Below are 11,023 nucleotides of genomic sequence, written 5' to 3'. Positions count from 1 at the left end.
GGACAAGTCCTGTTTCCCGCTTCCTTTTTCTATACTTGGGGCTGAAGGGGAGGATAGCAGGGTCCCCTCCACCCAAGGAGGTTGATTTAGCGTGGATAAGGGTGAATTGATGTAGGTGGGAGCCCTTCGTGTCGCATGGTGGGCTCTGAGTTGATCATTACCACTCGGGAGTGACGTTTGGGCTGATGACTGATGGGTCCATGGAAACACCAGCTTTAGTGCTCAGTAGCCATCAGAAAATCAAATGAAATGTTAGGAAGGAAGCAGGGAAGAAAATGAAAACCATTTTGCTGCTGGGAAGTTGCTGATGCACCAGCACCCAAACACAGGTCCCTTCGTCCTGGGAAGGGTGCAGTAGAGCTGGAACAGGCTCTGCTAAGCTCTGGGGACATCGGGGGACCCCCTCCCAGCCAAGCTGCTCTCCTCTATCTGAAAACAAGGCGCTCAAGAGGGAACAGGGTAGAAATAAAGCTACAGGTGACATGGGGAGGGACTTTGCTCCCTTCAAGTGTGACAGCTGGGGTGTTATGTGGAGCCTGTAAAAGGCAAGTTCAGGTGGGACAGGTGACTGCTTGGAAAGCTCCTCACTGGGGGGGGCTGGAAAAAAGGTTTCTTGGTTCAAGAGGAGGTGAGGCACTTCTGGAAAAGAAATGCTTTTTGCTATAGAGATGGAGAGCGGCGATTCCCTGAGCTGCAGACGCTTGGAGCCAGGTGGAAGCACCACATCCACACTTTTGCTCGCGTTTTGTGCTCTCACCAGCTTTCCTCGCTCCTGGGCGGCAGGACCATGAGCTGGATGGGCCTGGCGAGGAGCCTCCTGCTGCTGCTGCCCCTCCGCCGCTTTCCCCCGCACCTCCGCTGCTACGTGGCGGATCTGGGCACGGAGGTCCCCGTCCCCAGGCGGCAGCTCCGGCGCACAGCGGGTAGGGGCCGATTCCCCTTGGAACAGCCCAGGAGGAGCGGAGCAGGGTCCCAGCCCTTGGCTCCAGCCAGAGCCGTATCCCGGATCTGGGGTAACCCCTGCGCTGTCCCCTTGACGGTGGCTCCGGCTGCACACCCCGTGGGGGTGACGTCCCCCCCGCGGGTCTCGGTGCGCTGCCAAAACCGCGCCAGCCCCTCCGCGGGGGCCGGGGCTGCCCCCCCTGCTCCCCAGCCCCCACCCCGGGGGGGCTCGGAGCCGCCCGGCCCCCGCCCGCCGCGCCCCGGGGGGGGTCCCCGCAGCCGGTGCCCGCCCTTCCGCCGGGCCGGGGAGGCGGAGCCGGGGCGGGCGGCGGCGGCGGCGGCGCGGAGCAGGTGGGGGCCGGGGCCGCTGGCGGAGCCCCCGGCCGCGCCCGCGCAGGTGAGCGGGGCCTCCCGGGAGCGGTACCGGTACCGGGGCGTGGGGCAGGCGCTGCGGCTCGGGGGAGCGGGGCCGGGGCTGGGCGCGGGGCGGGGGCGCGGTGGGGCTGAGCAGGGGCGAAACTTTCCCCTCCCCACCCGGGGGTGAATGCAGAGGCTGAACCGGCCCCGGTTCAGCTGTGTGTCCCCATCCCCCCGCCCCGCGACCACCCCCTGCCAGCCCGGGAGGGATGCTCCCTGCCCCAGCGGGCGTCGAGCTCCGCGTCCTGCCCGGCTGCGGCTGTTCGGGCATATTGGGGTCGGGTACCCTGACACTGCCAGCCCCTCCCTTCTTGGGGACCCCAATGCTGGGGGAGGGGTTCAGCCAGCACAGTTGGGGACAACAGGCCTGTTGTCCCCACGGGCCAGCGTCATGCTGTCGGCTCGCGGTGGCCTTTCCGCAGGACCTTTTGGCCTCCCAGGCGGATGGACCCAGGGAGCAGGGCTGCACCGAGTGGCACCGGCCCCCCGAGCGGGACCGGTGGTTTGGGGGTGCAGGGAGACACCTATCTTGGCATGGGAAGGAGGGCGGCTGGAAGGGGAGAGCATCACCAGAACCACAGACCACCCCATGGAGCAGCTGTGAAGCGGCACCTGAAGGTCCCCAGAGCTGCGTTGTCCCGCTTTCCCATTGTCCCGCTTTCCCGTTGTCCTGCTTTCCGGGCAGCAGCTGCCAGCTGGGGCCGATCCTGACACTGGATGTGTTTCCTGGTCTGGCCGGGGACTCCCACGTCCTCACGGAGCTGCTCTGGGCTTCCTGATGCACGCCTCTGCACCATGCCTGGGCTTTCCCTGGGGATGCAGTGGGATGTTGGGAGCTGGGAGATGCTCTGTACCCCCTCAGTGGGCTCCAGGCACGCCAGGGCGATGGTCCGGTAGATGTTAAATAAGGTGGAGGGGAAGCAGCACAGAAACCTTCAGCAGGGCTGGAGATAAATTTGGGCTTTAATGCAGCTTTGCTTTAAAAAGAAAAGCCTGCGAGGTGCTGCCCTGCGGGTGCTGTGGTTTCCCTCCCAGCTGGCGTGAAGCACGGGTCCCTGCACAGAGTGGCTGGCTGTCCTCTGCCACCACCCTGGAGGGGGACACGCTCTGCGGCTAAGCCCTGTGGTGGCTGAGGAGCAAGGGAACACCCTGAATGTGCCCCGGTAGCTTTTCCACCCAGTCCCCACCACCCAATAGCTCTCTGCAGGGGGGGATGCTCACACCTTCCTGCTCCTCTGTCAGGTCTCCAGGCAGGGTCTCGCTGCTGCGGACCCCTCGCCCTGCCGGAGGGCAGGGCCCCCTGCCTCCACCATGGCCAGATGGCTGCCTCGCTCCACCGACCTGACTCGCTTCTGCCAGAAACTCAACCGAGTGAAGACCTTGGAGGACGACATGATGGAGACGTCCTTCAACAGATGCCTTTCCACCATTGACTTGACGCTGCTGGGCATTGGGGGCATGGTGGGCTCCGGGCTGTATGTCCTCACAGGTACTGTGGCCAAGGAGATCGCTGGCCCCGCCGTCATCATCTCCTTCATCATTGCTGGCTTTGCCTCGCTCCTGGCTGCTCTCTGCTATGCTGAGTTTGGAGCCCGGGTACCCAAGACAGGCTCTGCCTACATGTTCACCTACGTGTCTGTGGGTGAGATCTGGGCCTTCCTCATCGGCTGGAACGTGCTGCTGGAGTACATGATTGGGGGAGCCGCAGTGGCCAGGGCCTGGAGCGGTTACCTGGACTCCATCTTCAACCACAAGATCAAGAACTTCACGGAGACCCACGTGGGCACCTGGCAGGTGCCATTCCTGGCCCACTACCCTGACTTTCTGGCGGCTGCCATCTTGCTGGTAGCCACCGCTTTCATCTCCTTTGGGGCCAAAGTGTCCTCCTGGCTCAACCATGTCTTCTCAGCCATCAGTATGGGTGTCATCCTCTTTATTCTCATCATGGGCTTCGTCCTGGCCCAGCCCAAGAACTGGAGTGCCCAGGAGGGTGGTTTTGCCCCATACGGGCTGTCGGGCATCATGGCTGGCACAGCCACCTGCTTCTACGCATTCGTGGGCTTTGACGTCATCGCGGCCTCCAGCGAAGAGGCCAGGAACCCGCAGAAGGCTGTCCCCAGGGCCATTGCTTTCTCCTTGGGGCTGGCCACCGGGGCCTACATCCTGGTGTCGGTGGTGCTGACGCTGATGGTGCCCTGGCACACGCTGGACCCCGACTCTGCCCTGGCAGATGCATTTTACAGGAGGGGCTACGCCTGGGCAGGGTTCCTGGTGGCCGCTGGCTCCATCTGTGGTGAGTACAGGCAGCAGCGTCGGAAGCTGCCCACCTCGCTTGCAATGGGGGCTGGGCACCAGGGTGGTTTGGGTCTGACGGGGTCCTTCTTCTGCCCATCCCTCAGCAATGAACACGGTCCTGTTGAGCAACCTCTTCTCCCTGCCACGCATTGTCTACGCCATGGCTGAGGATGGGCTCTTCTTTCGGGTCTTCTCCCGTGTGCATCCCCGCACACAGGTGCCCGTCATCGGCATTGTGGTCTTCGGGCTGCTCATGGCCCTGCTGGCCCTCATCTTTGACTTGGAAGCCCTGGTGCAGTTCCTGTCCATTGGCACGCTGCTGGCGTACACCTTTGTGGCTGCTAGCATCATCGTCTTGCGCTTCCAGCAGCAGAAGGTGGATGTCCCTGCACCAGCAGCTGGTGACCGGCCCACCCCTGAGCCCCATGAGGGTCCATCCACCGGCGAGCTGAAGGAGTATGAGTCCTTCTCCGACAAGCTCCAGCTGGTGGACAGGGACAAGAGCAAAGAGCACCGGGAGCCAGGACAGCTGAAGGCAGCTTTCGAGCCCTACCTGGAGTTCCTCAGCGACTTCTACCCAGGCGAGGTGGTCACGGTGGCCGTGGTGACCCTGATGGTGTCTGCCATCTGCCTTTGCTCCGTCTTGGTGTTCGGCAACACCCACCTCCACCTGCCCACCTGGAGCTACTCCCTGCTGCTGGTCCTCTTCAGCCTGGGCTTCCTGCTCAGCCTCCTCCTCATCTGGGCGCATGAACAACAGCGCAGCACGCAGACCTTCCAGGTACACCCGGGGCCGCAGGTGGGATCAGTCCCTCTGCCAGGGTCGCTGGGGTGGGAGCACCTCTGGTGGACCCACAGGAGGCCTGGTGAAAGCACCACAGCTGCTGGGGGAGGAGGGTGGTGGCAAGCTCTGGGCGCGGGGAGGTGGTGTTGCCCGTGGTGGCAGTCTGCATGGTCACTGGTCCCCAGGAGAGGACATCCCCAGCAGCTCTGTGTCCATCCCATGGGACTGCTCCTACCCACCCCAGGCTCCTTTCTTCTCATCCCCACAGCCCCCCTACTCCATGCATGTCCCAACTCCTGCCTTTGGCCTGCCCTTGAGCTACATGGTGGAGCTCTTCAGCCTCCAAACCACTTTTGTTGCCTTTTGTGCTCCTCACTCTCCGGTTCCCAGCCTTTCTGGGCCCCGGCCCAGTGTGACATGTGGATGGTAACACCACGTCCCTGCCGTGCCCATGCACCAGCTGCTCCAGCAAGGACCATGTTGGCTCTGGATTGCACTGGAAGCTTGTTTGGTCCTTGCGATGATGCCTCTGGGCTGTTCCCAGCGCCCATGCCCACCCTGCCAGCCTGGCTCCCAGCTCCTGGATCCTCATTGTTCCTTTTGGCTGCCTTTTTCTCCGGGGAAAAAAAAGTCATTTTCAGAAAGCCCAGGAGGATGGTCACTTTGTCCCCCACATTTACCAGTGCTGGCTTTTGTCTCTATGGTTTTAAGGATGGGGAACGTGATCCTGCAGGTCTCACGCCCCCCAGCTCCTTTCCTCCCACAGATCCCCCTGGTACCCCTCTCCCCGGCGCTGAGCATCGTCCTCAATATCTATCTGATGCTGAAGCTCAGCTACATGACGTGGCTCCGCTTTGCCATCTGGCTGCTCTTAGGTGAGTGCTCCTGCGGCAACGTGAGCCCCGGGAGGGCGGTGGATGCTTCAGGGGAGAAGGGAGCCGGGCTTGCCCCAGCACTGGCCAGCTGCGTCTGCAGCTTTTCTCCCCTGGCCATGGGTTTATAAAGCACATCGTGCCCCTTTCTGCCTCCGGTTCCCCTTTGAGACAGAAGCCAAGGTCTCCCAGACCCTTTCTGGTTCCCAGTGTGTTATGACTTGTTCCTGTGAAGGTTTGGATCCTCCTTCGAGCTCTGGACCAGAATGACAAGGCTCCCAAGGCAGCTCCCCGGGGCTTCAGAAGCCCTTCCCAGCGAGGGGCTTCCCCCTCCCAGGCTCTGGGGGTGCTCCCCTTGCTCTCAACACGCAGTGGGCTCCTTTTCCTCCTGCAAGCAGCTCAGCCAAGCGCCCCGGCGCCGTGTTTTGTGCTGCTTCGCCAGGATGCCGGCCACATCCCTGCCAGCTGCCGGCCTGTGCTCGAGCCACTGCCCTTGCTGTCCCCGCTGCAGGCCTGCTGGTGTACTTCGGTTACGGCATCTGGCACAGCAAGGAGAACCTGCGGGAGCCCAGGCCACAGCGTGTCAGCGCCCGTTATGTGGTGTTCCCCAGCGGCAGCCTGGAGGAGAGGGTGCAGGCAGTCCAGCCCAGCTCCCAGCCCACTGCCGGGCTGCCGGACACCGACGACTGTAAGAGATGACGCTTCAGGGGATGGGGACACCTGGCTATGGGAGCATCTGACCCCCTCCCCACAGCAAGGCCAGAGACCCCCCCACTTCCTCTTCCTGCTCCCTTTGACAGAGAAGCCACTGGGGCAGCCCTGGGCATGTGGCTCCATCTGGAGATGATGAGGATGCTCGCCCTTCCCCACCCGGTCCCTGCAGAGCATGGCTGGGGCCTGGCTCCCTCCCTCTCCGTTGCCAGCACTCAGGAACTGGGTCTCAGCCCAGCGCCTGCCCTGCTCCTGAGGAGCTGTGTCCTTGCCACCTTCCCCCAGGTGCACCCAGGCACCATGCAGCAAATCTATCCGCAGCTGGGGATGCAGAGGGACCCTGGGGACCTGCGCAGGCAGCCCAGTGCCGCCAGTCCTAGGTCTCATCCTGGCTGCAGCCCTGCAGAGCCCCCCTGCCTCCTGCTCAGCCCACCTGCAGAAGGAGGCAGGGGCCAAACATGCTTCCCCGCTGGCACCCCTGCTGTCCGCACCCCCAGGGCCACGCTCCGTAAAGGCTGGGGCTGAGGAGCTGCTGGGAACAGGAGATGGGAGAAGGGACACGGCTGGTGTGGGCTGTCACAGCAGAAGCCCCACTGCATCGTCCCAGCCGCTGGCATCGGCTGTTTGGGGGGGGCTGGGGGCTGTGCCTGGCTGCAAGGTCACAGCAGGGCCAGGCTTTTGCCCCAGCCCTGAGCTGGGTGTGGGCACTCAGGACCCCAGATTTCTTGCCTTGTCCCCAGAGGTCCCCTGCAGCATCCCTGGGCTGGGCTGCCTGGAGCCAGCTCCCGCCTTCCCCTGCGCCCCAGCAGCACAGTCTGCACTGCCGCCTGCCCCAGCATGGGGGGCTCAGCCCCTCAGGATACCCCTCCCAGGCTCGCTCGGGCTTGAGACGGGCTCTGCAGGTGCTTTTCAGTATTGCCCTCTCCCCGGCGAGCACCCCCACGCTCTGGGGTTCACCCTGGCTGCTGTGGTGTCATGGGGTTGCTCCCCAGCGGCACTGCTGCAGCCACCCTTTGCTGGTTTGCCCATGAGCAGCCTAAAGTGGAAGGGAGGTGGGGGTTTAGCGCGTTTTGGAAGAAAACATGGAGGAGACAATCTGTTGAGCACGAGGTTGCTGAACTGCCAGGCCTTGCAGCGTGGACACCCTGCTCCCTGCAGCCATGCTGGACGTGCAACGTCATCTGCATCCTGTGAGGAGCCGGGGACCGTGGGCAAGCTGGTCCCATTGCTTCTTGCTGGCCAGTCCCTGGGGGGGCCTAGAGGGGCCATGGGTGGTCTCGGTACAATACGCCGGCTCCCTGGGTGAACCCCTCCGTCTGCCAGCGCTGCTCCGCATCCCGCCTCTCCCCTGTGCTGCCGCTGCTGCCGACGGAGCAGCGTGTCCCCGCCGTGCTGTGGCCCTGCTTGGCACCTCTGTGTAGTGGCTTGTGAGCAATGGGCTGACACGGTCACCCTCATAAATACTGGTTCTGTGATGGCTCTGGTCGTTTGTGCTGAGTGTGTCCCCAACAGTCCACGTGGGGAGGGTCACGCTACCCACTGCCACCTTCCTCCCAAGCCCTGCAAGGGCAGCAGTGGGCCGGTGCGTGCAGACCCTGCCCACGGCATGCAGACCCTGCCCAGGGCTGCTCTCGGCCATCGTGGGGCCAGGACAGGTCACAGGGAGTCACTGTGATGTGCTCCCAGAGCTGGGCTGGCACGTGTGAGCTGCACACCACCTGGCAGGGTCCACAAGGCACTCCGAGAGCAGCTTTGCTCTTCTGACATGGGTGTTCTGTTCACGAGGAGGGGCTCCGGTGGGACCCACGGAAACTGGGACCTCCAAGGGGCTGGGACAGCTGTGCAAAGGTAGCCTGGAAGGTGAGCTTTAGAGATACACAAATATAACTATACCCGATGGGCCTGAACCCCTTTGCCAGCCCCAAGGACAATGCTGAGCAGCACCAGGGCAGGTTCGCTACAGCTGCCCAGGGTTACGAGCTGAACGGATGGGAGAACTTGTGAACCGGAGCAAATAATGGGAATTAAAGCGTGAGTCACTTGAGATAACCCACAGGCACCCCCATCCTCACCATTGTTTCCTTCCTGTGATAAAGTCATTCTTTATTAAAAAAATATTCAACAAGTATCTGGGGAGGCAGACAGACTGAACTCTCCTTATCAATTGTTGGCTTTTAATGCCTGCTAGAAATCCATTGTCAGCAGGATAAAAGTGAGGAGAAAGAACCGTAGTGATGTATCAGGAGCAAGGGAGCCTGGCGGGTGGCTGAGGAAGAGCAGTAGAAGTCCTAGTAGAGCAGGACAGGCTGAGGTTCAAAACATTTTTGTGTTCTCTTTTGGAGGAAAGTCAATAGAAATCACACTGCAAAATATTCTCAGCTGTTGCTGGGGCTGGGCTCACTCAGCGTGAGCTCCTGATCAGCCTTAATTTGACAAAGATCTAAGAGTTGTTGAACGAGCCTCATAGCAATTGATATTTAATCTATTTTAAAATGTTCATCTGTAAAAATGCAGAGGAATTACTGCTTAGGCTGTGCCATGAAAAGCAAACGTGGATACAGGGTAGCCCCCAGCACAGCCAGGGAGAGGCAGGGAATGATGGGGATGCAGCTGGCAGGGAATTAAAGGATTGAAACATAATTAACGGCAGCCTGGGAGGTGAGCATGCCCTCTTGAGCACACTTGCGTTTTTTTTTTTTTTAAATAGGATTACAAAATTGGTCAGTTCGTCTGTGTCATACACCATCCCGTTGCAATAACATGCCCTGCACAGGCACAGAACATGTATTAATTGATTTTAAATTGCCTACCCATTAATGCACACACAAAAAAAGGGGGCTGTCAGCAGCCACTGCCACCAAGGGAGCCCTGCTACAATGATTTGTTCCTGAAAATTGTAGCAGCAGAAAGAAAAAAAAAAAAAATCCAAACTAAAAAGTGTCAGCAGTGCCTCAAGATGGCAGCTCATAATTGTAGGGAGAACATCAGTTCCCTCATCTGTATCCCCCCAAGTGTGATCCAGCCGGATTTAAAAGCAAACCATCCCCGTACGCAGCTCACCAAACCTTGTTTCATAGAGGATGGGGAGACAACCTCTTGCTGTTTCACTCCGGCTGATAGTACACAGATTTTCCATAGGAGTATCTTTCTCCAAATTACCTTTAAAAAAAAAATAAAAATAAAAATCATTTTTTCTGGGATTCATGGAAATGGTCTATCAGCCTATCTGGACTGTATGGAAATCAATCTAATCACAATGCATCAGTGAAGTATTTAGGTCAGTGGCGTAATGGCCGGCACTGGGGGCTCCGGGAACCTGGAAGGGCTTTAGGGGCCACGGGGCAGGAGCAGCTCCAGCACATGTGCGCCTGGGCTGGGCTAAGAGGGTTAATGTGATCCCTGGATGATAATCCCCCACAAACAGCGTGTGAGTGGGCAGGCAGTGGCCAGGGACAGCCAGAGCCTCACCAGCCCCACTGCTGGACTGGGAGGTCAGGGTAGAGGAGCTACCAGGGCAGTGCTGGTTTGCCGTGCCCTGGGAGGAGAGTTCCCACAAAGCAGGCGTAAGGAGACAAGTTGAAACGCAAATTCAGAGGGGGAATAACATGGGATTTGTACTAGAGAGAAAAATCAACGCCAGGAATACTACCCACCATCGTTTAAATGGTAAAGACACCAAATTAGCCTGGCGTCCCTCCACGCCCAGCCCCGAGATGCGGCTTGGTGGAGGGGTAGCCAGCCCAGCTCCAGGGATAAGCCAAACGGCACTGAGCTGATGATGATCTTGGAGGCTTCAGGAAACAGGCTCGCTGCTTTCGCCCACGCAGCCTCAGCGATGCAAGCTGGGGGAGCTCCTGCAGGGATGGCTGGGCTCTTGCATGGTGAAGTGCAGCAAGGGATGGGAGTCATAGGTGCATCCCAACACTGCTTCAGAGACAGTTTAATCACAGAAGTTACACTGAAATAAGCAGGAACTGACCCATTTGCATACTTGAGCCCTGACCATGCTCAAGGGAGGAAAAAGGGAGCCCCAAGCACTAGAAGAGGGTGGTGGGCTTCTGCCAAGGAGAGAGCAGCCCAACGTCCTAATTAAATCTCTTCCCAGCCTCCTGTTTCTAAATTATCCCTCCTTATCCCTCCCACCCCTCCACCCCAGCTCTGAAAGCAGCAAAGACAAGCTGCAGGGCTCGTTTAAGGCTGGCTGTAAGTAATCCTCTCATTATCCCCTGCGATCCTCCCCTCCTCCTCCTGCAGCTACAGCCAGAGGATGAGGTAAGCACAGTTCTTCATCCTGAGACGCCAGCAGCGGTGTATCTGCTCCTCCCACTGCCTGGAAAACGGCAGGGCATTAAAAGATGGCACAAACCCTGGGCTGGGTGGTCCCTTCATCCCTCCGTCAAGTGCCAGTGGCCAGGCCAGCAGCTGGAGCGCTGAGCACAGGGGTACCCGAAGCACGGTAGGAATGCCTGCGGTCATGCTTCAGCAGCCTGCATCTCTGCAGTCCCTGCAGCAAGCTGCTTTGGGGCCACAGGTCTTGGTGAAAACATCTTCTAACCAGTTGTACAAGCACATGCAGGGACAAAGTGGTCCCATCCCAGCAGCAGAGGCTCCTTTCTGACAGCAGACAGGCCAGTCTCCAACCACACAGCCACAAAAGGAGGATAAATCTTCACCACGTGCACAGGAGACAAGGCAAGAAGCAATGTACTTAAACTGTCATGGGGGAGATTTAGGCAACAGACTAGAAACACTTGCTTCTGGCAATGATAACTTTGCCTGAGAGGTTACGAAATGTCCATCAGATGCTGTCAGGAATGGGCTGCAGTGAGCTGTTCCTCTTCTGGAGCAAGGACAGCTGAATTTTCATGATCCCACCTGCCTGGGCTTCCCTTGCTACACTGGAAGCCCTTTAGGACAGCACCAAACCCCATGGGCCCTGATCTTTGCTGGGACAAGAGCTAAGGCACCTTTCTGCACGGCAGCACACTCAATATTGTAAAGG

General features: G+C 59.6%; 1 protein-coding gene across 1 annotated transcript; it reads left to right on the top strand.

Moving 5' to 3' along the window:
• Nucleotides 1-1,249: 1,249 nt before the first annotated feature.
• SLC7A4 (solute carrier family 7 member 4) lies at nucleotides 1,250-7,498 on the top strand. Its single transcript, XM_037373893.1, has 5 exons — nucleotides 1,250-1,339; nucleotides 2,602-3,652; nucleotides 3,759-4,435; nucleotides 5,205-5,313; nucleotides 5,822-7,498. Exons 2-5 carry the CDS (start codon nucleotides 2,671-2,673, stop codon nucleotides 6,007-6,009), a joined length of 1,956 nt encoding a protein of 651 aa, XP_037229790.1. The 5' UTR covers nucleotides 1,250-1,339; nucleotides 2,602-2,670; the 3' UTR covers nucleotides 6,010-7,498.
• Nucleotides 7,499-11,023: the final 3,525 nt, after the last annotated feature.

Source organism: Falco rusticolus, chromosome 1 (assembly GCF_015220075.1).
Source record: "Falco rusticolus isolate bFalRus1 chromosome 1, bFalRus1.pri, whole genome shotgun sequence".
NCBI lineage: Eukaryota > Metazoa > Chordata > Aves > Falconiformes > Falconidae > Falco > Falco rusticolus.
Note: the sequence above shows the minus strand (reverse complement) of the source record. Positions and strands in the feature narration are given on the sequence as shown.